Source organism: Necator americanus, chromosome II (assembly GCF_031761385.1).
Source record: "Necator americanus strain Aroian chromosome II, whole genome shotgun sequence".
Classification (NCBI taxonomy): Eukaryota; Metazoa; Nematoda; class Chromadorea; order Rhabditida; family Ancylostomatidae; genus Necator; species Necator americanus.
The window spans coordinates 21,920,528-21,946,051 of record NC_087372.1 but is presented as its reverse complement, the minus strand read 5'-3'; the positions used below and the strand labels follow the sequence as shown (position 1 = coordinate 21,946,051).

The 25,524-nt window shown below is 42.7% G+C and overlaps 3 protein-coding genes across 5 annotated transcripts; 1 reads left to right on the top strand and 2 right to left on the bottom strand.

Moving 5' to 3' along the window:
- Window positions 1–392: 392 nt before the first annotated feature.
- Window positions 393–24,999, bottom strand: RB195_018983 (uncharacterized protein; the record flags this gene model as incomplete). Of its 3 annotated transcripts, XM_064186633.1 has the most annotated exons (14): window positions 393–572; window positions 632–755; window positions 822–940; window positions 1,913–2,058; window positions 2,112–2,262; window positions 2,513–2,622; window positions 2,687–2,834; window positions 3,034–3,267; window positions 6,013–6,161; window positions 9,190–9,377; window positions 10,387–10,486; window positions 17,238–17,348; window positions 19,676–19,850; window positions 24,907–24,999. In XM_064186633.1, 14 exons carry the CDS (start codon window positions 24,997–24,999, stop codon window positions 393–395), a joined length of 2,028 nt encoding a protein of 675 aa, XP_064042514.1. The 3 variants fall into 3 exon arrangements, with proteins under 3 accessions (XP_064042514.1, XP_064042517.1, XP_064042518.1); XM_064186634.1 differs by lacking the exons at window positions 10,387–10,486; window positions 17,238–17,348; window positions 19,676–19,850; window positions 24,907–24,999 and having other exon boundaries at window positions 9,190–9,233; window positions 9,310–9,326; XM_064186635.1 differs by lacking the exons at window positions 1,913–2,058; window positions 2,112–2,262; window positions 2,513–2,622; ... (3 more) ...; window positions 19,676–19,850; window positions 24,907–24,999 and having other exon boundaries at window positions 9,190–9,233; window positions 9,310–9,326.
- RB195_018985 (uncharacterized protein) lies at window positions 17,246–17,500 on the top strand (the record flags this gene model as incomplete). The annotated part of the gene is made up of 1 exon (XM_064186637.1): window positions 17,246–17,500. The coding sequence occupies one exon, from the start codon at window positions 17,246–17,248 to the stop codon at window positions 17,498–17,500; it is 255 nt and encodes an 84-aa protein (XP_064042516.1).
- On the bottom strand, window positions 18,282–18,557 carry RB195_018984 (uncharacterized protein; the record flags this gene model as incomplete). The annotated part of the gene is made up of 1 exon (XM_064186636.1): window positions 18,282–18,557. The coding sequence occupies one exon, from the start codon at window positions 18,555–18,557 to the stop codon at window positions 18,282–18,284; it is 276 nt and encodes a 91-aa protein (XP_064042515.1).
- Window positions 25,000–25,524: the final 525 nt, after the last annotated feature.

Below are 25,524 nucleotides of genomic sequence, written 5' to 3'. Positions count from 1 at the left end.
ACGTGAAGGAACGCTTTGTCATGCGGCAAATGCATTGCGATCAGTCAAAGTCACTTTCCTCGCATGGATCAATTTTTAGTAGTGACAATTTACAAAGGTGGATGTGGCCATGTTGCCTAACGCCAGCCGCTGATGTTACTCTTTGTCTCCAACGTCAAATGCAAAACTTCCTCTCATAGAATAAGAACGCTTGTTCATTTCGGAATACAGTATGACTCACTTCGAGTTTGACGACTTTTATAGTGTGAGTTAGGTATGTAAGCAAACATCCTGTGTTAAATTCCCGTACTTCAACTTCAATAATACAACAGAACATCTCACAACAACTTCACTGATTAGAGTGGTCAGACATTATTGTGAACATATAACTGCAAGCAATTTTTAAATTAGCACTACGGGTTGTGGCAATCTGGCTTGATCCCGTGTTTCCTCTGGTCGTTGTGGAATCGGACTGCAGAAAGATTTTCGTAAAAGGAAATATTTAAAGGATGGTCATTTTGTCCAAGATAAGTCCGATTGAAAAGAAGCTCAGATAAACATGCGATTGCACCGTAATCGAATGAGGGCATCATCTGAAAGAATTCCGAAAGATGAAGTAAATCTGTCCTGACTGCTATTATTTCACGATCACCTTATTTGCGAGGATGTGGGGAAATGTTGAGATTGACGGCAAGTTCTCGATTCCTAATATACAAACCTGATGACGAAGAAAACCAGAAAGACAATCAGCTTTGTCGTTACTCCATTGTACCATTCTTAAATATACACTGTCGGTAACTTTAGGGAAAACCCGGAATAGTTGCTTTTAACATTAGCTCTGCCTTGTTATCCCTTCGTACGAATATCCTTGTTTCAGACAGTGATCAGTGAATCGACCGGGCATTTCCCATCCATCCGCGATTTGCAACGTGCTCATGAGCATTTCGTCGACAGCTCTTTTCTTTAAAAGCTTGACTTTAAAATTTAAGTATACCTAGATTTCCTGATTATTCAAAGTCCTTAAGTATAACAAGGTAATGAAACAATAACATAAAACTGTGAAAACATAAGATAAATACAATCAAATCCACAAATCTGTACACCTCCTACTTGTATAGTACCAGTCTGAACGTCCGGCTGAAGCCTATTACTACTCATTTAAGTAGGAGGTGCTCAGACACCCAGTAGTTGAAGCATTGTGAAGGATTACGGCAAAGTAAGTGGAGTTATGACAGGAACCTAATTTCAAATCCTCCGAAATTTAGTAAGTTCCATTGAATAAGTTTGGGAAGCGTGACAAATTTTTTGATGTTGGATGATGTAACAAATGTTCTTCTCTGCTTGCATGCGTTAATATATTCATATGTGAATTACGCCGTATTGTTGCAATGCTCCAATCTCAAGCAGTTGGGTAGTCTCACTTGATGTCTATAATTAATTTAAGCAAGCTGAAAGAATTTTGTGTCACACCTCGTGTGAAGTACATTATAACTGGTTTCCTCAATACCATAATTGTCCAAATGACTAATTCCTGCGTGGAGACTCTTTGAGTTGGGGAAATTCCGCTTTGAGGGATATGTGCGCCAAATCATTATTCATTGCTCAAAGGTTTGTTGAAAAAGGTTATTTGTTCCAGTTATAGCAATGTGCTAGAAAACTAACAAGATGAAGATTGATTGCAGCCTCGAAAAGACTTCGTATAAAAGGAAGTAGACGTCAATCAGAAATTTCCCGAACTCATATGCTGACTCTGAGCGATTTAATGAGAAGCTTATTTCAGCATGGTAGAAATATGCCAGATTAAGTAACACGGGGACCCTCCTACAGACAATAAGAAATTGAAAAATTTACGGAAGGTGAGCCTTTGAGTGAAATGTTTAATTGAAACACAGTTTTTGTGTCCCAAAGTTTTCCAGTCACTCTAATAACTGACACCGCTGTTTAGTTGACGAATGAATGTCCCAAGATTGACGTTGGTGATCCAAACTACTGCGGCGCGAGAAAGCGACACCTGAACGGCACCTTTAGCGATGTATAAAGGGATCCTAGATGATTCCTGCGAGATTCGGAATTGAGACCCTAGATGTAATGATTTGAATGAAAGGTAGAAGCCTAGAGGTACGAAATCACACCTTGAAATACTCCTAAGCTCTCTGCATCCCAACTCATGGATTGATCGTAATGAAGCGGAGCGCATGGAGTTATTTGAACATCATTGGAACCGTTCAATGCTTGGAAAATCATTCTCAGCTCCGAGTTAGTGTGAATTACTACGTCGTGAGTCTAAAGAACAGCAATTTCTTGTAGTGCTCTTTTACCTACGAGTACAAGCCTTTCCACATTTCATCTATTGCAATAAGAACAACGACAAACCTCCAACTCTCAGTTATTCAAAAGGAGAGTTCAAAAGAAGTATGGTAAAACTAAAGACGTTTTTTTTTTAATCGGCTTTTTTTTTACTAATGATTAGTTTCTCAAAGAGCAACTGTTACAACATAGTGACCACAAGTACAAGGTGGAGAAACAGACGCACTTGTTGCAGTATGGCATACGTCCACTGCCCCTTCTTTTCCAAGAGTTTCAGACAACTCAGATGCGCGAAATTGACATTCGTTCCCATCGCTCCGTTAATATCCAAAACTTCTGGAGCAGTTTATCAATTGGAATAAAAGAAGCTCGCTACAAACACACATTCCACGTTAGCAACCTTCGGATAAGTAAACGTTTGGTAGGCATTCTGACAGCCTCAGCATGCGCTGTTTAAACATATGATCCGATTTTATGTCGACGTGATAACAGTAATGGTTTTCCGCAGTATACGACAAAGACAACTGTTCTTCTAGAAACTCATAATCCTGAAAACAACAATTAAAGATCCATTGATTTTTTTTTTACTTATGATTAGCTTCCCAGTGAGCGACTGCTACAGCAAGCTGATTACAAATACAAGGTAAAGAAATAAAAAAAGACTAACTATGGACGCACTTGCTACATGTGTAACATACGTCCCTAAAAATAATCAAGAAGGAGTAAGAAGTTGACTTTGAACATTACCCTGTGTACAATCCTGGCGAATGCTATGCCATAATTGCTTGAAATCACTCGTGGCTGAAGGAAAATGCGTGAGTGGATGGCATCGCAGCTCATATCAAGGTCCTCATTTTCGATCATAACTATCCGCGAGTGAGCCACTTCTGCAGTGTATATGACGTCGCCGGAAAAAAGACGACCGCAATCCAGATGAGACGTCTCAGGTCGGTGCTTGAATCTTGGGGCTGCCAAACTGCTCTGCAATGAGGAATGAAAAAACCGATATAGTACACCGACCGAATTGTACTTTAACATCTCATTCAATCCTTTTTCTTTGAAGAAAAAAAGCTAGCTATTAGCTGTGGCCAGTTTAAGTCATTTCTCTCGAAAAGAGCACAGAACACCGCAGTTGTTTTTTCAACAACAGCAACATACGAGAGATAGAAGTAACTAAATAAGAGAAATATCTTCTTAATACAGAAACTAAATTCCCGGGCTTACAATTGCGAAGGAGGCTCCACTTGTGATTTGGCGGCACCACTTCTGGATAACACGCCAGTGTCATCTCATTTCGATTCTTGACTAGTTCGAAAGCAGTTCTTAAGGGAAGTTGAATTAATTGAATTTATTTACTACGCATTATTTCCTTAAAATTTCCTCCATTATTAATTCGTATTTCTTTCTGAAGTCTTTCTGAAGTTACTTAGTTTGTATACACTCTGGCATTTTCTTTCTATTCCAATCCAACCCATCTTGAAAAGTTCGAAAGATTGTATGAGAAATCCTAAATTCTGTGTTATGTTTTCGTTTACTAAATAAATATAATTGGTTAGCAAGAACGATTATATTTAAAAACAACAACGGCCTTGTGACTTGCACCAGCCTAACACCCTCCCAACAAGAACTTAACCGCTATAGCAACCTGTTGCAGAAGAACTGTCATGATCATGCTATGTAAAAATGGGCTTTGTGTGTATGTGTGTATGTGTGTATGTGTGTATGTGTGTATGTGTGTATGTGTGTATGTGTGTGTATGTGTGTATGTGTGTATGTGTGTATGTGTGTATGTGTGTGTGTATGTGTGTATGTGTGTGTATGTGTGTATGTGTGTATGTGTGTATGTGTGTATGTGTGTATGTGTGTATGTGTGTATGTGTGTGTATGTGTGTATGTGTGTGTATGTGTGTGTATGTGTGTATGTGTGTGTGTGTGTTTGTGTGTTTGTGTGTTTGTGTGTTTGTGTGTTTGTGTGTGTGTGTGTGTGTGTGTGTGTGTGTGTGTGTGTGTGTGTGTGTGTGTGTGTGTGTGTGTGTGTGTGTGTGTGTGTGTGTGTGTGTGTGTGTGTGTGTGTGTGTGTGTGTGTGTGTGTGTGTGTGTGTGTGTGTGTGTCATGAAATTCGAAAAGGGGGATGCGACGGGTCCAAGGGCGTCGAGTTGCTGCGCCGACGCCAGATAGCTACGAAATGGGGTGCGACCGGTCCACCGGCGTGGAATTGGTGCAATAGCATCGCAGTAATTTCGTGTGCATCTCGCGAAAGGTGTATGATTCATTGCAACCGTTTCATAGCCGGTACCGCTGTCAGTGCTGCGCTTACATTCTATGACTCCTTTGGGTCTATTTCCCTTCTGATGTGGACTAAGGAATAACTTTATCGGTACGATGATGTCGTTCACAACATTTTTTGTGATACACTCTGTGATAACTGTTGGTGGAAACAAGAGAGAAACCTATACGTTGAGCAATGACGCGTTTACAAAGAAAACTTTAAACAGCTTAAATTTCCTTCAAGAAAAAAAAACGTTGTTAGAAATTCACAATTCTAATTTTACAGAAAATTTCACTATTATTAATTTATTTTCATTAATCAGTGATGGCGAGCGGAGCGAACACCGCAGAAAGTCAGTCCGGCTTTGGCCGGACGTTCAGACTGGTATTTAATATCATAAAATAAGGCAAGAAAGAATTTTGAAACTTTATTTGACGACCTTAATGGTACTTACAGGGACATACACCTTAATACAGTATAGAGAATGAGAGTAAAGCTCTTCCGTCATGCAGGCCTCTTACGAGATAATACCTCACCATTCTTTCTGTTTCAAATCCAGTTCTGTTGGCACTTTCGATCTTCACTCAAGGCAAGATAAGGACCAAACATTCTTCGCGATACTTTCTTTATGCCATCTTATTCACAATGTATTTTTTTTTTCTGAGTCAAGAAAAGAGGATTGTTGAAATTACGAAAATCCTCAAAAGTCCCGGAATGCGCCGTGGAAGCAAAGCACCCGTATTGATTGAGATATTTTTCAGAGCTTGTAGTATAATGCATGCAGTGACAACAGGTGAATAAAACTTTCCTTTGAAAAAAAGGCTTGGGTAAGGAGTTTTAGAGTCACTGTACCATTGGCACACATACATCAAAAACTTCATGATCAATGTATAAATCAGAAGATCGAATATTTTGAAATCGAAATAAGATTCCGATGTGCTTTCTCTAATCTCAGTGGAGTTTTTGTAGGCCCATTTTAGAGTCACAAGCACTGGAACAAATATAAAGTTTAAAAAAGTTAAAGTTTGGCGTTAATCAGTCCGCCGGGGATGCGCCCTCGCGTTCATTTCAATTCAGAATCGGTTTGAGGTTTGCGAACGTGTAACTGTGCTATACAATGACTCGCGGTGACTAGCCAATGTGTCAAGTCAATTTTTTTTTCCTCCCAGACAAGTTTGGTAATTTATCGACGCCGGGGGATAAAGGGCTTGGTGAGCACTAGAGCGGATTCGAACCTCCGATCGATCGTGCGGGGAGCGGAACCTCTAACCGCTAGACTCTCTTCTCTTGAACTGCATTTCATTGTCTTCTTCTTAAGATCAGAGACAGCGACTTTTACAAAACTAACTGGACGAAATCATTTCCATGCGATTCCTTGATAGATAGTTAATTAAAGCCAACAAAAAAACTGGATTCGTCAGTAATTGTTCCATTAATACGTACGCAAAACTCTTACCAGCAAATTTTCGACTCCCTTTAGCTGTAGTCGCAGCGTATCCGAGAAATTTCCATTTAATACATGAGCGATGGCTGACACACCGTTTCGAACATTTCTCTTAGTGTCTTCTAGTCGTCTATGCATAAGTGATGCATGCCTTCGCAAAGCTGAAACCATTTTTTCTTTCGAAATAACATAACTTATTTCATTCCCATTCATTTTTTCATTCATTTTTCATTATTGTGGGAAGAAGTGTTTTCAGTTTTACCTCTTAATCTCGGCGTAACTAAGTATGCAGCTATTCGTTTAATTCCTGACTAGTTTATTAGAATTAATATAGCGGATCTAGCATAATTTACCGTAATATTTATCTACATATATAGTTGGTTTTGATTCGCATGCAGTTCTACGGTTTATTAGTTCTAACAGAAGACGAAAATGTGCTAACAGAGAATACTTTTTCAAACATGCATTAGCTCATCGACTTCACTTATCTTGAAGAATGAGACAAATTGCAAGAGAGGAAAAAAATAGAAAAGTCTTTAGAAGTCCTCCAACTTTGTTGCTCTCGTAGACTTCGCCTTCCTTAGCAGACTAGCTGGCGAATTCTGCTGGTAATTCGCCAGATTTATTCCTGTGCCTTACAACACCGCTAATAGCTTCTCTCAGAAAAACCTGTCGCATACTATCGGAATCCTTGAGAGAAGGCAAAATTAAATTTTGAAAATAACATTCAAAATTATTGAGCTGCCGATTTCAAATATACTTCTATCAACAGTATAACGAAACCTTAATGCAAAATATATTCTTATCTTATGTTATCGATGACTTCTCTCCAACGTCCGCGCAGAGCACGAATGCCCTCTTCAAAGAACTTCGTCGGCTTCAACGTGAAGAAGTTAAGCTAAGCCAGATTTCGACATCTTCACGGCTGGTAAATTTTTTCCCAGACAACGAGTTCTGCATCGAACGAAACAGGTGATAGTCTAAAGCAGCAAGGTCGGGGCTATGTGGTGGATGTGCAAGAATTTTCCAGCCCAGCTCCTCGAGCTTTTGCAGCGTCAAATTTGCAGCATGCGGTCTGGCGTTATCGGTCCGGCACCCATTTACCGCAACGACTAACCTCGCCGATGCTGTGAAAAGGATTTTCAATAGTCGTGCGACCACAACCGAACATCTCTGCAAGTTCTCGCGTAATTTGACTACGGGCTCTATTCAAAAGGGGTTTTCAATGCATCGTTGTCGATGATTTGAAGCCGATGTCCACGATTTTTGTTTTGTAAACTTTCGCCACCAGCCTGAAAGCGTTGGAACCACTTGCAACATTTCCGTTCGCTTATAACATCGCCGCCAAACGCTTTGGACAGGTCACGGTGGGGTTCGACAGCAGTTTTGCCCAGTTTAAAGTAAAGAGCAAGCACGCTCGCATGCGCACTTTTTCTCGCTCGCAAGCGATTTTGCACACCACTCATTGTCTGAAAAGTTTTCTTGGAAAAACAAAATAAAACAGAAGACTCTTGTATATCAAGCAATGCGCAAAAAAATACTCCTTCAGAACAATATAAATGTTAAATTAAAATTGTTTTATACATCGAAAAATAAACAGAAATTCCAGTCGGGCCAACCTAATACCTTAACACCTCCGTAATCGTGCCACTGGCACATACCTCGGACACATCTCCGTTGAAGGAAGAGGTGTTCATGGGATTTGCGCTAATTCCTCCAAATTAGACGAAATGTTTATTATATTCGTGATCAGATGTTATTTAGAGGCCCACATTATGTCTGGGTGCGAAATCACCGCAGTCTTCGGTAATTGACGAAAGTGCTGTATTGAGAGTAAGTGAAGTAAAGGTATGGTAAAGGTAGGTACCTGGCTGTAGAAAACCTGCCCAGAAATGTTTTAAGTAAATCACTTCTTCTTAGAAGCGTTTCAAATTACAATTATTATCTTTGAAAGTGCTTAGTTTTTCGGTATTTGCTCGGTACTTGCTTAGGACTCTCGTTTTTTAAAGGTTAGGTTGTGGCTTTGGCTGTTACATAAGATGACAGCTGGTTGTGGTTTTCGAGTGACCAAATTGGAGGAAATTCCGACTGTTTTCACAAAACGTCTTCTTTATGAAAGCTCGGAGAAGCTGTATTGTTCTGCAGATGACTAAAAACCGTGCAGAATTGTCATCATCATTCATTTATATTCAAATACAGTGGTGTCACTGTGGCGCCGAATCGTCAGCGGACTCGCCTTGCGTGGAGTGCGAGATGTTTGGCAAACCACGCCTAGGCCGCGATTACCATTCTTTGTCTGCTACATAAGTAGCGGAGTAAGGGTTGAAATTTTTAGTTAGAGGCTGTAAAAATCACGTTTTTGAGGGAACGTTTGAAATTTTCTCCAGTCTGGTCACTCAAAAACCACGATTGGCTGTCATCCTGTTTAAGAGCCTGAACTAGATCTTGTAGAGAAGGGAAAGTTCTAAGCGAGTACCATCGCTACCAGCGAAGTTGTACGTTTGACTATGGGAAAACTAAGAAAAAGATAGAAGTTTACGGTTTGAATTGTAGTCAAGAGCAAAGTGTTTAGAAAATTTCCGAGCAGATTTTCAGCAGCTAAGATTGTGTGCCTTATCATGAACTTTCGAAGCACTACTTTCGTCAATTTCCGAAGACAATGGAAATGTCGAAGCCACATATGATGTGGGGTAGCAAATTTTCCAAATAATTAAATAATTCTTACGAATATATTGAACATCCTGTCCAATTTAGAGGAATCAGCGGAAATCCTATAAACACCTATTCCTTGCACGGAGATTATGCAAATGGCAGTATACCGGAGGTGTAAAGGTAATTAGCGTATGCAAGAGCAGCTTTACTGGTTTACAGGCCACACATTTGTCAAGGCTAAAATCAAGAAGTATGTGTATTTGAAGTTAGCGGCTCATTTGTTCCAAATGGTATTTTCAAAATTTGATTTTGCCCACTCAAAAGAATTCCGATGGTTTACAACGGGTTTTGGACACAAACTAGTAGCATTCTGAACTGTGATTATCATAGCATAAACCAATAATAAACATAAAAGGAAAATACATTTGTTCTCGCTAATCAAACCAACTATCTGTTGTCAAAGGTATATACATATCTTGATAGTTATTTTCGGAGGCAATAGCAATTTAAAACGAAACAAAATTATGTAAAACTTACTTGCTATTTCTCTCTGATAGTGACTTATTTCCGTTTTATATCCACTTGACAAACCATAAAAAATATTACACAAAGAGAAGACAATCACTAAGGACATCGCAAACAGATATTTATGCCTACACTGAGCAGTCCTCCATCTGAGACAACGATACATCGTTATTTCATAGCGATCTTCGTAAAGTGGTTGTCTGGAGAAGTGAGAATGAGGAGAATCACACCAGAAAAATCGGGCACAAAATTAAAATGAAACACGATGAAGGACCCTCAGATTTTAAAAAAATCAAAGGTAAAATTGAAAGAGTTTTCTGCAAACGTTTTGATGTCATGACCACCTCTATGTTGGCATCGAAATCAGTAGCGATGTGCAATACATAATGCCTCTCTGAATTATGATGAGAAAGACGAAACTTTGTTGCAGGGAAAGGTATGGCAAATCGACTTGTACCCCATTTCATAAGCATATTTGCGCAATCTTATCGAGTGTCTGAGATAACAAGAAGTCAATAAAAGAGTATACTTTGTCCACAACCAAGACAGGCCCTGCTATTGAATCTCAACAAAGGAATCAGAACCAATATCGAAAAGCTCGCTTATTTATAACTGAAAAGCATGAAGAAGGCTAAAAACGAGCTTCTCCATAGCAACCACGCGACTTCAAAAGATACATATGAAGTGATAACAACATAAATGGTAGGACTGATTTTTGCGGCAAGGAGACCAAGAGATCGTAACGAGAGAATGCACAGCAAAACAAAACAACCTGAACTTCTTTGTTTTAAGAATTGACGAGTAGAATAACGATCGAGACTTCCTCAAACCACTCCTGACATGTCTTTCGATTTCATCGATCATAGAAATTTTCAACGCTGATTTCTTTTAATTGAAAGCAAGTGTTAAGGACGTAGTTAGGAAAAATCACAGCAAAGACGAAAAGCAACTGCGAGAAATCTAGAAAATAAATGCCCACCCACCGAAACAACTCTTTGCACTACTGTGAATAAGAAAATGAAAGCGCATATTACTCGTACTATTGACACTTATCACACATAAAAATTTCATGTGTGACACAGGTGTCAGGAGTAACATAAATGTCGCGCTCCATAGATTTAACATTAACCAACTTTGCTTGCTTAAACTTCATGAGTATGAGATTGAGATGTTCTTTTTATCGAGTAAACTTGCAAATATATTCCTGACCCATGTTTCTCCGGATCTCCAGGACGTGTTTTGAGATTTTGCTTTAGCGGAGTACCCGAATCCAACCTCTTGGTAAAAGGAGTACCAAAATCAATGGTTCCTAAAAACGTTGCCTTTTAAGGCAGCGTATCATCGGTGTTGGGTGCTCAGCTAGGCTTCTCCTTAGTAATCTAAAAAAATCTGTAACAGCGCTGTGTGATTCTCTCTCGAGTGTTCAACGGTGGAATAAATAGCAAACGATGCTACCTATTCTGTCGCTGAACAGAGGAGATTGTACACGTGAGGTAGGATCGCGCACGACAATAGGGTTTTAAAGTTTTAACTTCTTTATCGCTTATATATACCAGTTTGAACGTCCGGCTAAAGCCGGACTTCAGACTTTCTGTGGGGTTTGCTTCGTTCGCCTTCACTGATCAACGAAAATTAATATTAGTGCCGTTTTCTATGAACTTGGACTTGTGTATCTCCAAGAATCTTTCTTCCTTTTTTATATTATAACTAAAAGCAAAAGATTTCATAGTCTTTCTGAACGCGTCAGTTATACATTTGGAGAACCTTCGAACTTCAGCTTCAAACACTCCTCATCAATATATTATAGACAAAATTTAAAAGTATCACGCGAATTATGGGATATCCCCCTGTTTTCGCCAAACAGTTATCAAAGAATGATGTTTTGGCATAAAATGATGTGGAAGACATCATCCTACTTATAAGGATAACGTTCCACATTAGATCACATAAACATCTATAAACATCTTGCTACTATTAAAGCAGTCGTTTGCATGCGTGTTTCCACTTTCTGAGAACAGCATGCTACCAACTTGAGGCGAACGAAGAAGGAAATAGACACGCGGAGGAGTCATAAAGATGAAAAGCAAGGCGCCCCGTGGCCACGGGTATGAAACGGCTGCAAACATCTATCTTTTGCGTCATGCACATGAAGTTATTGCGCACCGATCCGACGCCGGTGGACCCGTCGCACCCCCTTTTCGAATTTCATGACTCTCTCTCTCTCTCTCACACACACACACACACGTGACAGAATAAGCCCGTTGTTATATATCAAAATGATCATGGTATATGTGTATATCATTATGATCATGATTCATGATCTACTATATAATAACGGGCTTATCTGTATGCTTTGTGTGTTGTTGTGTGTATGTTGTATGTATCATGATTCATGATCTACTATATAATAACGGGCTTATTTTTTTTTTTTTTTTTTTTTTTTTTTTTTTTTGTGTGTGTTTGTGTTTTTGTTTTTGTGTGTGTGTGTGTGTGTGTGTTTGTGTGTGTGTGTGTGTGTGTGTGTGTGTGTGTGTGTGTGTGTGTGTGTGTGTGTGTGTGTGTGTGTGTGTGTGTGTGTGTGTGGGGTGTGTGTGTGTGTGTGTGTGTGTGTGTGTGTGTGTGTGTGTGTGTGTGTGTGTGTGTGTGTGTCTGTCACGTGTGTCTGTGTGTGTGTGTGTGTGTGTGTCAGTCACGAAATTCAAAATGAGGGGTGCGACGGGTCCACCGGCGTCGAGTTAATGCCTCGAAGCTAGGAATCTATAAAATGAGGTGTGAAGGGGTCCACCGGCGTCGGATACCTATAGAAGGGGGTGCGACGGGTCCATCGGCGTCGGATACCTATAGAAGGGGATGCGACGGGTCCATCGGCGTCGGATACCTATAGAAGGGGATGCGATGGGTCTATCGGCGCCAGATAGCGTTAGAAGACGGTGCGACGGGTCCACGGCGTCGGATACCTATAGAAGGGGGTGCGACGGGTCCCACGACGTCGGATACCTATAGAAGGGGGTGCGACGGGTCCATCGGCGCCAGATAGCCTTAGAAGGGGGTGCGACGGGTCCATCGGCGCCAGATAGCCTTAGAAGGGGGTGCGACGGGTCCAAGACGTCGGATACCTATAGAAGGGGGTGCGACGGGTCCATCGGCGCCAGATAGCCTTAGAAGGGGGTGCGACGGGTCCACCGGCGCCAGACACCTATAGAAAGGGGTGCGGCGGGTCCACCGGTGCCAGATACCTATAGAAGGGGTGCGGCGGGTCCACCGGCGCCAGATAGCCATAATATGGGGTGCGACGGATCCACCGGTGCCAGACCCCTATAAAAGGGGGTGCGACGGGTCCACCGGCGCCAGACACCTATAGAAAGGGGTGCGGCGGGTCCACCGGTGCCAGATAACTATAGAAGGGGTGCGGCGGGTCCACCGGCGCCAGATAGCCATAATATGGGGTGCGACGGATCCACCGGTGCCAGACCCCTATAAAAGGGGGTGCGACGGGTCCACCGGCGCCAGATACCTATAGAAGGGGGTGCGACGGGTCCACCGGCGTCAGATTGGCGGGCCGGCGCCAGGTACCTATAGAAGGGTGTGTGACGGGTTCACGGGCGTCAGATTCCTATAGAAGAGGGTGCGACGGGTTCCACGGCGTCGGATTGGTGCGCCGGCGCCAGAGAGCTAGAAAATGGGGTGCGACGGGTCCCACGGCGTCGTTGGTGCGCCGGCGCCAGATAGATATAAGGTGGGGTGAGACGGGTCCCGCGGAATCGAAATGGTGCGCAATAACTTCGCGTGCATGTCGCAAAAGATAAATGGTTAAAGCCGTTTCATAGCCGTGGCCATTGCGCGCGTTGCTTTTCACCTTCATGACTCCTCCGCGTATCTATTTCTTTCTTCGTTCGTCTCAAGTTGGTAGCATGCCGTTCTCAGAAAGTGAAAGGCGCATGGAAACGGCTGCTTAAATAGTAGCAGGATGTTTATGTGATCTGACGTGGAACGTTATCTTTATCAGTATGAAGATGTCTTTTACGTCATTTTATGTTAAAACATCATTCTGTGATAACTATTGGGGGAAATCAGGAGGAATATCCATACTTCGAGTAATGCTTTCAAATTGCATCTATATTATTCTGGCATCAAAGGAGTGTTTGTAGCTGATGGTAGAATATTCTCCAAATGTAGAATTGACGCATTTGGTAGGAAAACTCCGTAATCTTTAATTCGTAATTTATAATATAAAGAAGAGAAGGAAAGTGTTGTTATAGAAACACAAATCAGATTTTACAGAAAACACCACTACTATCAACTTTCATTGATCAGTGGAGGGAAGCGAAGCTAAAACCAGCGAAAGTCTGAAGTCCGGCTTTAGCCGGACATTCAGACTGGTATATAATAACGAGCTTAGTCCGTGTGTGTTTGTGTGTTTGTCTGAGTGTCACGAAATTCGAAAAATGGGTTGCGACGGGTCCACCGGCGCCAGATACCCATAGAAGGGGTGCGACGGATCCAGTCCACAGGGGTTACACTGGCGCGCCGGCGTCAGATACCTATGGAAGGAGGTGCGACAGGTCCACCGGCGTCGAAGTAGTGCGCAATAACTTCGTGTGAATGACGCAAATGATAGATGGTTGCAGCCGTTTCAAAGCCGTGGCCACGGGCGCTTTGCTTTACACCCTATGTGACTCCTCCGTGTGTTCATTTCCTTCTTCGTTCGCCTCAAGTTGGTAGCATGCTGTTCTCAGAAAGTGGAAACACGCATGCAAACGACTGCTTTAATAGTAGCAAGATGTTTATAGATGTTTATGTGATCTAATGTGGAACGTTATCTTTATCAGTAAGATGATTTCCTTCACGCCATTTTATGCCGAAACATCATTCTTTGATAACTGTTTATAGAAAACAGGAGAAAACCCCATATTTCGCGTGATACTTTTAAATTTTGTCCATAATATATTGATAAGGAGTGTTTGAAGCTGAAGTTCGAGTGTACTCCAAATGTAGAACTGACGCGTTTAGAAATAAGACTATGAAATATTTCGCTTATAGTTGTAATATAAAAAAGGAAGAAAGATTGCTGGAGTCCAATTTCATAGAACTAATAACACTAATATTAATTTTCGTTGATTAGTGAAGGCGAGCGAAGCAAACAACACAGAAAGTCTGAAGTACGCACCAATTCGACGCCGACGAACGCTCGCCCACCGGCGTCGGATTGGTCCACCGGCGCCAGATACCTATAGAAGAGCGTGCGACGGGTCCTACGGCGCCAGATTGCTATAATATGGGGTGCGACGGATCCACCGGCGTCGGTGGACCCGGTCATTGGAGCGCAATATATTAGTGTGCATGACGCAAAAGATAAATGGTTGCAGCCGCTTCATAGCTGTAACCACTTGGCGCTTTGCTCTTCACCTTTATGACTACTCTACTGATAACTATAGGAAGAACTATAAGAACTATACTCCCGTGTGCCTATTTCCTTCTTCTTTCGCCTCAAGTTTGTAGCATGCCGTTCTCAGAAACTGGCTGCTTAAATAGTAGCAAAATGTTTATGTGATTTGACGTGGAACGTTATCTTTATCAGTAGGATGATGTCTTTCACGTTATTTTATGTTAAAACATCATTCTGTGATAACTATTGGGGGAAAACAGGAGGAACACCCATACTTCGAGTAATGCTTTCAAATTGTATCTATATTATTCTGGCATCGAAGGAGTGTTTGTAGCTGATGATCGAATATTCTCCAAATGTAGAATTGACGCGTTTGGAAGGAAAACTCCGTAACCTTTCGCCTTAATTTATAATATAAAGAGAAAGAAAGCGTTGTTAAAAAAAACACAAATCTAATTTTACAGAAAACACCGCTACTATTAACTTTCATTGATCCGTGAAGGGGAGCGAAGCTAAAATTACCGAAAGTCTGAAGTCCGGCTTTAGCAGGACATTCAGACTGGTGATATATAATAACGAGCTTAGTCCGTGAGTGTGTGTGTGTGTGTTTGTTTGTTTGTCTGTGTGTCACGAAATTCGAGAAAGGGGGTGCGACGGGTCCCCCAGCGTCGGATTGGTGTGCCGGCGCCAGATAGCTGTAAAGTGGGGTGCGACGGGTCCCCTGGCGTCGGATTGGTGTGCCGGCGCCAGATACCTGTAAAAGGGGGTGCAACGGGTCCACCGGCGTCGGATTGGTGTGCCGGCGCCAGATAACTATAGGAGGGGGTGCGACTGGTCCCCTGGCGTCGGATTGGTGTGCCGGCGCCGGATACCTGTAAAAGGGGGTGCAACGGGTCCATCGGCGTCGGATTGGTGTGCCGGCGCCAGATAACTATAGGAGGGGGTGCGACTGGTCCCTCGGCGTCGGATTGGCGTTCCGGCGCCAGATACCTATAGAAAGGGGTGGAACGGGTCCCACGGCATCGAAATGTTACGCAATAACTTCGTGTGCATCTCAAAAGGTAAATGGGATGTTTCATAGCCGTGGCCACTGCGCGCGTTGCTTCTCACCTCTGTGTCTCCTCTAAGCGTCTTTTTCCTTCCACATTTGCCTTTGGTTGGTATAATGCCTTCCTCAGAAAGTGGAAATACGAATGAAACCGGCTGCTTAAATAGTAGACAACAGTTTACATGATTTGACCAGGAACATTATCGTTATCAGTAGAATGATGTTTTTCCCGTCATTTTATGCCAAAGCATCATTCTTTGACAACTGTTCGAGGGAAACAGAAGGAAAACCCAAATTTCGAGTAATGCATTCAAATTGTGTCTACATTGTATTGGTATCAACGGAGTGTTTGAAGCCGAAGTTTGAATATTCTCCAAATGTAGAACTGACGCGTTTAGAAAGAGAACTATGAAATCTTTCGTTTTTGTTTACAGTAAAAAAGAAAGAAGAAAACATTGTTAGAAAAGCGGGGTTCTGATTTTACAGAAAATGTCACTACCATTAATTTTTGATCAATTGATCAGTGAAGGCGAGCGAAGAGAACACCACAAAAAAGTCTGAGGCCCGGATTTAGCCGGACATTCAGACTGGTATATATATATATATATATATATATATATATATATATATATATATATATATATAGTCAGGTCAAAACGACATCAATCACGAGTGTAGCTGCGGTAGACTTGCGGGGCTTGTGAAGTACCGCGTTCTTAGATATTGTCACTGAAAGCGAATGAGATCTACGCTCTGTGCAGTATCCCTAAGAATCGGTGTTTGGATAATTTTAAGGAATTGCATGCGGAAAAGTCTTATGTTAGTGTTATGAACGGTCATTGGTAATTGATAAGCACTCATTTCTGGATTTCTGGATTTTTTGAACTCCTGACGGAAATCCAGTTTCGGAAAGTTCCAGAAATCCGGAATTCCGGCTTCCAGTGCTTTCCTAATAGATATTTCTTTCTCGTAGCCTCATATCCTACACTATATGTTAAGCTCTCCTTCATCATGTGTCTCATTCTTGAGGCAGTCGGTGTCACTGTGCTTCCACGCCTTTTACAAGCCAAATGCCTTATTGATACGTGGGCTCAGCATCTTTCTAGTTTCTTCAACATAGATGTCATTGCATGTCAGACATTCTCTCTGGTTGTTTACTCCGATCTTCGTTCAATCTCTAGTTTTACCGAATGAACAAACAACGCAGTACTCCGATACTCATTTTCGTGCCATCAAAGCAGCAACTGCCCACAAGAAGGAATCATATAATTCTACAAGGGTTGGCATGAACATAATAAATCCTTATGTTCCGAATGCTAACGAATTTAGAATAATAACGAAAAATTAAGGGTATATATTATACAGAAAACATCTCTTCATTTCGAATTCTTTGATATTTTCCGAGCCATTGAGAATGTAGAACCAAGATTGCAGCTTGAGTTGGGAATGAGGGGAGGGTTTGCGATCGGGTGTGGAAGAAGCCGGGAAAGAATACTAGGACAACCACCGTACCGCAGCGTTTTTCAAAGTTTGCCTTGCGGGATCATACCATTTTCCAAGTACATTCGAATGTTGTTCACTTCATATCTTCACATTCGCGTCGATTCCAACAACCTCCACTCTCACCAGTCAAGATGGACTTGTCATCACAGAACTCCACCCTTCCGAAGTTCGAAGATGCCATCGTGTTGGCGAAGAATCGTACCTCTTGCGGTCCCGGCAGAACCACGTCCAAATCTGAAGAAGCTACCGTCAGCCCTTCTCAGCCAACACAACAGCGAGGCTCTTCACTCTTTATTTGTCGGAGTGCAACATTACATTGGGCATTATCGACTAATGTGCTTGTTGCCTGTCCTCTAGAAGCTCTTCACAAAAATGAAGAGAATTGAAAAAACATCAGATGAAGAACGGTTATGCGAAGGAGTAGGGTTTCGAGAAGGCCTTATAACGATCGACCTCATACTTGCAGTTTCAAAACTCATAGTGACAATGCGAGAGTACAAGATAGTGCCGTGTCCCATCTTCATCAACTTGAAGAAAGCATCCAATTCAGTTGCCAATCAGTCACGTAGTCATAGAAGCTTTGGACAACCAACATCTCTCTACTCCATACATAAAGATACTTCGTCAGTTATGCAACAAATTCACAACCAAAATTTCTACAATTGGCTAAAATTATGTCACAATTGACGTCGAGGGGGAATTAAACAGGTGTGGATAAAGCTCCGGTAAATTTCCTATCATGCCTTGCCTGAGCAATTGGCGGTGGAATGCATCCTGTGGAGATTCACCGTCGTTGCCACCTGAATAACTAACTCTTCCTACCTATCGCTGATCACACTTTACATCCCCGGCTAGGATATTATTCACGAGCTACTAAGAATTTTGGAGAATAAGACACATCCACAGGAAATTACTGGAACAGAAATATTTCAATGTGAGGTGATCTCAAATTTGTAACCGAAAACAAGACAAATCCTCACTTGAAATATGATTTGAAGATGCATCTAATAACACATCTCAATTAGATACCTAGACAGCTCGTCTTCGCTGGACGTGCGGGCCTCAGCATCTTTTGCACTCGTTTTGTTCCCTCGCCATTGTCATCCAAGTTGTTTTCAAGTTTGCTGACCGACGGCGTCGAGGTCTTTCAGACGCATACTTGAGCTCTCAGCTGCGAAGTCCGGATAGGTGTTGTGTGCGTCGGTTGAACGTCAGAAGAAATCTCTCATGGGCTCTGTGGGTGGTAAGTAACTTCCTAGACGTGGCAGCAGTGTCTGCCCACGTCTCCGCTGCGTCACAGAGCGCTGGAAGAGCTGTCGAGTCGAACAGATGGGCACGAAGATCCTGGACCGCCAGTTGGTCCGTAGCTTCCCTGACGGCTGCGAATGCTACCCATGCTGCTCTCATTCTTCTATTCAGTTCTTCCTTCAAGTCGTTTTCCATGTTCATAGAACGTCAGAGGGTCACAGTATACGTATGACGAAGTTTCCACGATTTGGGATCCTTCAAGTTGTACTCCGTCCTCGCAGTAAGCGTTCTTCATGAACTGTGTCTTCTTTCTGTTTATTCGCAATCCTATTTTCTTCCCTGCTTCGTTCAATTCGTTGAGCATCGTTTCTGCTTCATTGGTACTGCTCGAAAAGAGAACGATGTCGTCCGCAAAACGAAGGTTCGAGAGAAATCTTCCATCAACACGTATGCCCCTTTCTTCCCAAGGAAGTAATTTCATTATCCATTGCAATGCAGCCACGAACAGTTTCGGCGATATAGTATCGCTTTGTCGTACCCCCTTTCCAAGGGGTATGGTGAGGGGGCGATGGAAAAGCTGTATCTTAGTGGTGCACCGATCGTAGCAATTGGCTAATGTCCTCACTTACGAGGCGTGATTGACCCTTGATTGACCTTGATTGACCAGCGCTGACAGCATTGCATTCGTTTCTACGCTGTCAAACGCTCTCTCATAGTCGACGAAGGTTAGAACAAGGGGCAGGCGGTATTCCTGGCAAACCTCTATGACCCTCCACACGTTCTCGACGTGGCCGATGCAGCAGAACCCCTGATGAAATTCAGTTTGTTCTTGAGGCAAAGATTTTCTTATGGATAAGAACGGTTTGCGAAGTTTTCCGCTGGTCTGGGACCCTTTCCTTCTGAAGGTAGAACGTCATGTGATCCGCTAGAATTACATGAAGCAGATGACCACCAGCCCGAACAAAGGCTGCTGTTATAAAATCAGCTCCAGGGTGTGCCAGTTTTCATACTCTTGTAGTGACTCGTAGCTCCGAAGGGAGAATCCGTGGTGGAATGTAATCAGAGAAAATTATCGGGATGGACACAGGAATTGACGAACGGAAAAGGTTCGAGTAGAACCTATCCGTGATGACCTCCATCGATGGGAATAGGTGTAGGCCCACTTTTGCTCAGCAAGGCTGTTAGCGGATTATTATAACCGCAGAGGTCTTTGTTGCATTTGTTTAAACTCGTTTTTCAATGTGCTGCTTCCAAATACTTCTTCTGCCTGTATTTCGAGAGATCCTTCTTCAAAGCTTTTCTTTTCTACTAACCGGTCAATGGCGCATTCGGATCAAGCCTCAAAGTTCTTCCTCTTCCCAACAATGCTTGGTGGTCTTTGAAATTCGATCCAAGTTTGTCATAGCGGATTAGAGGCACGTTCAGCACAGTCCAGTGAGCACCACTTCGTAGTCCACGTGGACTACGCAGACATAATGCATCTAATAGCTTCAAATTACGAATATAGATTTTTACTTGTTAAAACAAGGAACTTTTCAGCTCTGAAAAGTAACAAGGATGAGAATTATCGATACTAGTACTCGTGAAAAAGAGAATAAATAGGAGTGGGAGAAAAGCTGCTCGTATGAATGGAAAATATGTGCTTAAGATAGGGACCTTCAGTATCTCTTGTATCTCCGATCTCTTGAAACAAAAATTTCGTTTGATGAGGTTTCTAGACTTCCTAACGGTGATATCTAAGCAAAATTCGTCACTTCTCTCTGTTAGAACCACAGCTCAAAGTGTCATGTATTTTTACCTTTATTGTTCCTTAGTTGATTTAGTAATGTGACAGCTCTCACCATTCTTCTTTTCATTTTTTCTTGTAACTGTGCAGCTTCCCAGCACAGTTACAAGAACAACTCGCTATGACCAAAAAAGCAGTTAAGGTGGTTGTCTGTGCCATCACAAACGACCTCTCCACCGTTCCCTGGTCTCACACAAAACATTGAGTGCGATCCTCGAGGACACAGTGCGAAGACTGGAATGGGATAAGATGGGAGCGAATGTTGACGGCCCGTAGTTACACCATCATCGTTTCGCTGATGACATGTTGTGCTGAGACTCTTGGTATCGCAGTCCAAATTAGTGCAATGAATACAGGCCGTTTAGTGGTAGGTTTATCAACAAACAGAAATGCAGCCATACGTGAACGGTGAAGAAGAAGTTATATGCTGACGCTAAAAGTTACAAAAGTGGGGGGAGGGGGTCATTGCTATATGCAGTTCGAATGGCAGTGAGATTATGATAACTGATCTGTCTGATAACATTAAACACCAGTCAGCAGGAACGAAAGCTAGTAGAATTTGATGAAACGAGTGAAACGATCGGTCCCTTGCTGAAGCCGTACAAAATATCATGTGTATTTCCAGACCTGTCTAGGTCGGGAAATTAACATGATTGGCGACTTCCGAGCTGAGTAGGAGGAAATGAACAGCTTGGGAAGCATACAGTAGCATCGAGGATGCAGTGAAGAAGGCAAAGAACCACCGACTCCATGCTCACTTACTCAGTAACACCGTTCCTCCCTTGACCTACGCTTCTCTCGCGAGAAGAGAAACTACAGGGCATTCCCTGCATGCGATCGGGACAAGTAGTGCACGATCGAGTAAATCGTCGAACAACGGGAGCACAGGTGACATGTGACAATTTAAAAAGTTGTTGAAAACTTGGAAATGAAACTTGGGTGCAACCAAGTATGTTCCACAACGATGTATCCTAGTTTAAAACAGATAAATTTGAATCTAGTATAACCTATAAAGAATGTATTATATTGAACCAAGGAAGGTCCATTTCAACAACTGAAGAAAATGAGTATGCTACATTCATTCTTCCTAACTTCTTGACCTAAGCAAAGCTCGGTGTTTTGTTGTTTTTTTTTATTCTGTAGCTTCTGCAGAAAGCTCACTTCATATCAGTGAAAAAAAAATGTCTAGTTAAATGCAAATACACCGGTTTCTACCCTTATAAATGCGAATTAAAACGCATAGGTAAATTTAAAGGCTACTTATTTATATTTTACTAGTCTGAATGTCCGGCTAAAGCCGGACTTCAGACTTTCGGTGATTTTAGCTTCGCTTCCCTTCACTGATCAATGAAAGTTAATAGTAGTGGTGTTTTCTGTGAAATTAGATCTGTGTTTTTTTAACAACGCTTTCCTTCTCTTCTTTATATTATAAATTAAAGCAAAAGATTAAGGAGTTTTCCTTCTAAACGCGTCAATTTTACATTTGGTGAATATTCGACCATCAGCTGCAAACACTCCTTCGATGCGAGATTAATGTAGATACTATTTGAAAGCATTACTCAAAGTATGGGTATTCCCCTTGATTTCCCCCAATAGTTATCACAGAATGATGTTTTAACATAAAATGACATGAAAGACATCATCCTACTGATAATGATAACGTCCCACATCAGATCACATAAACATCTTGCTACTATTTAAGCAACCGTTTGCATGCGTGTTTCCACTTTCTGAGAACGGCATGCTACAAACTTGAGGCGAACAAAGAAGGAAATAGCCACGCGGAGGAGTCATAAAGGTGAAGAGCAAAGCGCCTAGTGGTGACGGCTATGAAAAGGCTCCAACAATTTATCTTTTTCGTCATGCACACTAAGTTATTGCGCACCAATGACCGGGTCCACCGACGCCGGTGGATCCGTCGCACCCGATATTATAGCAATCTGGCGCCGGCACACCAATCTGACGCATTTGGACCCATCATACCCGCTACCATAGGTATCTGGCGCCGGCGCACCAATCTGCCGCCGGTGGGCCCATCGCACCCCTTTCTATAGTTATCTGGCGACGGGTGGACCCGTCGCATCCCCTTCTTCGAATTTCGTGACACACACGAAAAAAAAAAAAAACACATGACACACATCATACACACACACAACATACACACAACATGATACACATACACCCACACACACATACACATACACACATACATACACACACATACACACACACACACACACACACACACACACATACACACACACACACATACACACATACACACACACACACACACATACACACACACACACACACACACACACACACACACACACACACATACACACACACACACACACACACACACACACACACACACACACACACACACACACATACACACATACACACATACACACACACACACACACACACACACACACACACACACACACACACACACACACATACACACACACACACACACACACACACACACACACACACATACACACATACACACATACACACATACACACATACACACATACACACACACACACACACACATACACACATACACACATACACACATACACACATACACACATACACACATACACACATACACACATACACACATACACACACACACACACACACACACACACACACACACACACACACACACACACACACACACACACACACACACACACACACACACACACACACACACACACACACACACACACGGACTAAGCTCGTTATTATATATCATGATATTTTCAGAAACCTTGAGTAGTCAGAGTTGCCTTCAAAAAGGGGAAGGCTCCTGCTAAGTATTAAGAGTTGCACATCACTAATCACTAGTAACGATTTGACCAAAACGCAGCTATCACCTTGGAAATTTTCTCCACTCCAGCAGCTTCCATTTTGCAGATTTTTTTTTTGCAGATTTTTTTTTCGATAGAAGAATGGGGAAGCTTCAGCCCGCCTTCTGTTTTCATCTTACATATTTCAGATTTGACTTATTTTGACTTAGGCGGTTGTCCGCATATTCGCCGAGGCGTAGCGTCCTTGAAAAGATCTTTGTCCATCTTTCCCGATCTACAGCACGAGCTCGCATAATCCAACTATTCATCAGCGTTCCCTACACAGGACTTGACGTCTCGAGTGAACTGTTTATAATAGGGTGAAAACGACACGACGCACGTACGCAATTGCAAGCGCGGTTTCCCTCGAGGAGTTTCGATGGAGTACAGAAGCGTGGTGAAACCTTTGCTTGCATCGCTGCAGTTTGCTATGGTCTCACCTCGGTCCCAACTGTTGCCTTCATGTTTCGAGCGCGTACGCAAATGCACCGCAACTACGCTCGTGATTGATCTCGTTTTGACCCGACTACATCGACACCAAATGACCCGAGTACCGCAGGTCATCCGGCGTTCGGTGTTACGAAACGGAGAGTTGTTACTAAAGATTCCAGATTCTCTAGATTGACCTATTTGGGTTGGGCTTCTATAAACCTGCTCGACATCACGTTTTTGCAACATCTGATTAGGTTCCGCCGTAGAAGCGTGCAAGATATATAACTGCCCAGAACGAATAGCCAATGCCTGGTTGTATTTGGTATAAGCAGGGCCACCGCGCGCAGGTAGCAATCACATCATCCCACTTGCAGTAGTATTACGCCATCCACTTGTTTGAGATGTTATTAGAAACATGACGGCGGAGAACTGGAAAATGCGTTGTCTCTAGGAAAATCGATCCAACGTGGTTAGAATGAGTCTATGCTACTCTGTGACCAGCGATAAGCAGGAGTATTAGATCAGCTACTTCATCTTCGGTGCGCATTCATTTGTACAAAGCAATAAAGGTGTCGCAGCGGTCGTCCCGCTTGATGCAGTGTCTAGTAAAAATGAAACTACCATCGAAAACGCTCATCATCGCCTGTGATGTCGGACCTTGATGAAAGAAGGTGGATATACGCGAAGAACCGAAATAGAATGCAGTTTTTTTTTGCCCTGGAAGTTGTGCAGCACATTGGCCTTAGGTAAGTCTGCCAGCAGCGGCTGCTCCTGTGGTTTGATAGTTGTCGAACATTCAATTGTGAACCATTAATCGCAAAGCGTCATGCCGCGCCGTCCGCGCAGCCATGAACTCTGCTAGCGGCCTGGGGCAAAAGAAAGGAGTGTGTGTCAAAAAGAGAATGTGTTTGAGTTGAAGATGTCACGTCTTGGTAACTTGGAGTATAATTGCCGCCGATTGCAGTTGTTCGCAATTGCTTAGGCCTGAAAGGTGGTTTCTAATCCCACCATTATGTACGTTAACAACGGTAACTAGCGAAAATGGAATGACATCAACAGATTTCTGTCCTTTTTTATACGTTGTGGCTGATTCATTAATCAATCACCAAACCGTTACTGAAGCATCAGTAAGTGTGCAAGATTGACAACTGTCATTGCAAATTACAATGACATGTCTGGTGAACATTCCACACGTCAGATTGGGAAATCTCTAGTAAGACTAACGATGCGTTTTGAGACGTCCATTCTTGCGAATGTTACAGCATTAACGCCTACTTTGAATGTCAATGTACAATGTTTAAAGAAGAGATCGGAACGTGGCCTTCACCTCTCGGACTCTTACACATACCCTCACCTACGCATTTCCGTACAGCCTTTCGAGATCATGTCTGCAGTCACACTGGATTCACTTTCCCAACTAGCCGCATGTATGACTTCCAATACAACTAACTACTTTTCCAGACATTTCCTTTAGATCAGCTTGAAGGGACAGCGATGGTTGGAAGAGGCCAGACAGGGAACCTTGGGCCACAGCTGCGAGCATGAAACGCTACTGATATTTGGGTTGCTTCAGATGTCTCCATCAGGGTGTTTGATTTGCAGTATGCCACGCGTCGCTATCACGGTATGAGGCGGCGGCTCCGCTCGGACTGCACTCTCTCGTTTTTCCCTTGCACCAGTCGCACAGTCTCTTCCGCCGCCGACTGGTCGTGCCCTGTACCAGCGATGTACACCAGCGCTTTGATTTTGACTTTGCTTTCATCTGGTTTAATCTAAACTTGTACGTGCACATTTTTACAATGTCGTCTGGTTGTTCGCTTAGTAGCCGAGTTTTTCCTATTTCTTGAAGAGTTTCGCCGAAGATCGACCTCTTTTAATCGGTCAGGGTCATCTATTTGCATTGTGTGTCTGCTCCTCGCAGGGTCTTACACTGTACCATCCGCCCTAGACAAACACGTATCCCTGACCGGTCGTCATCCACACGAGCAACTTGCTCATCGCTTTCTTTTTTTAATGAGCCATTACGCATCCGGATACCTTTGTTCATTGCTCTTTCTCTTTTTTCTTC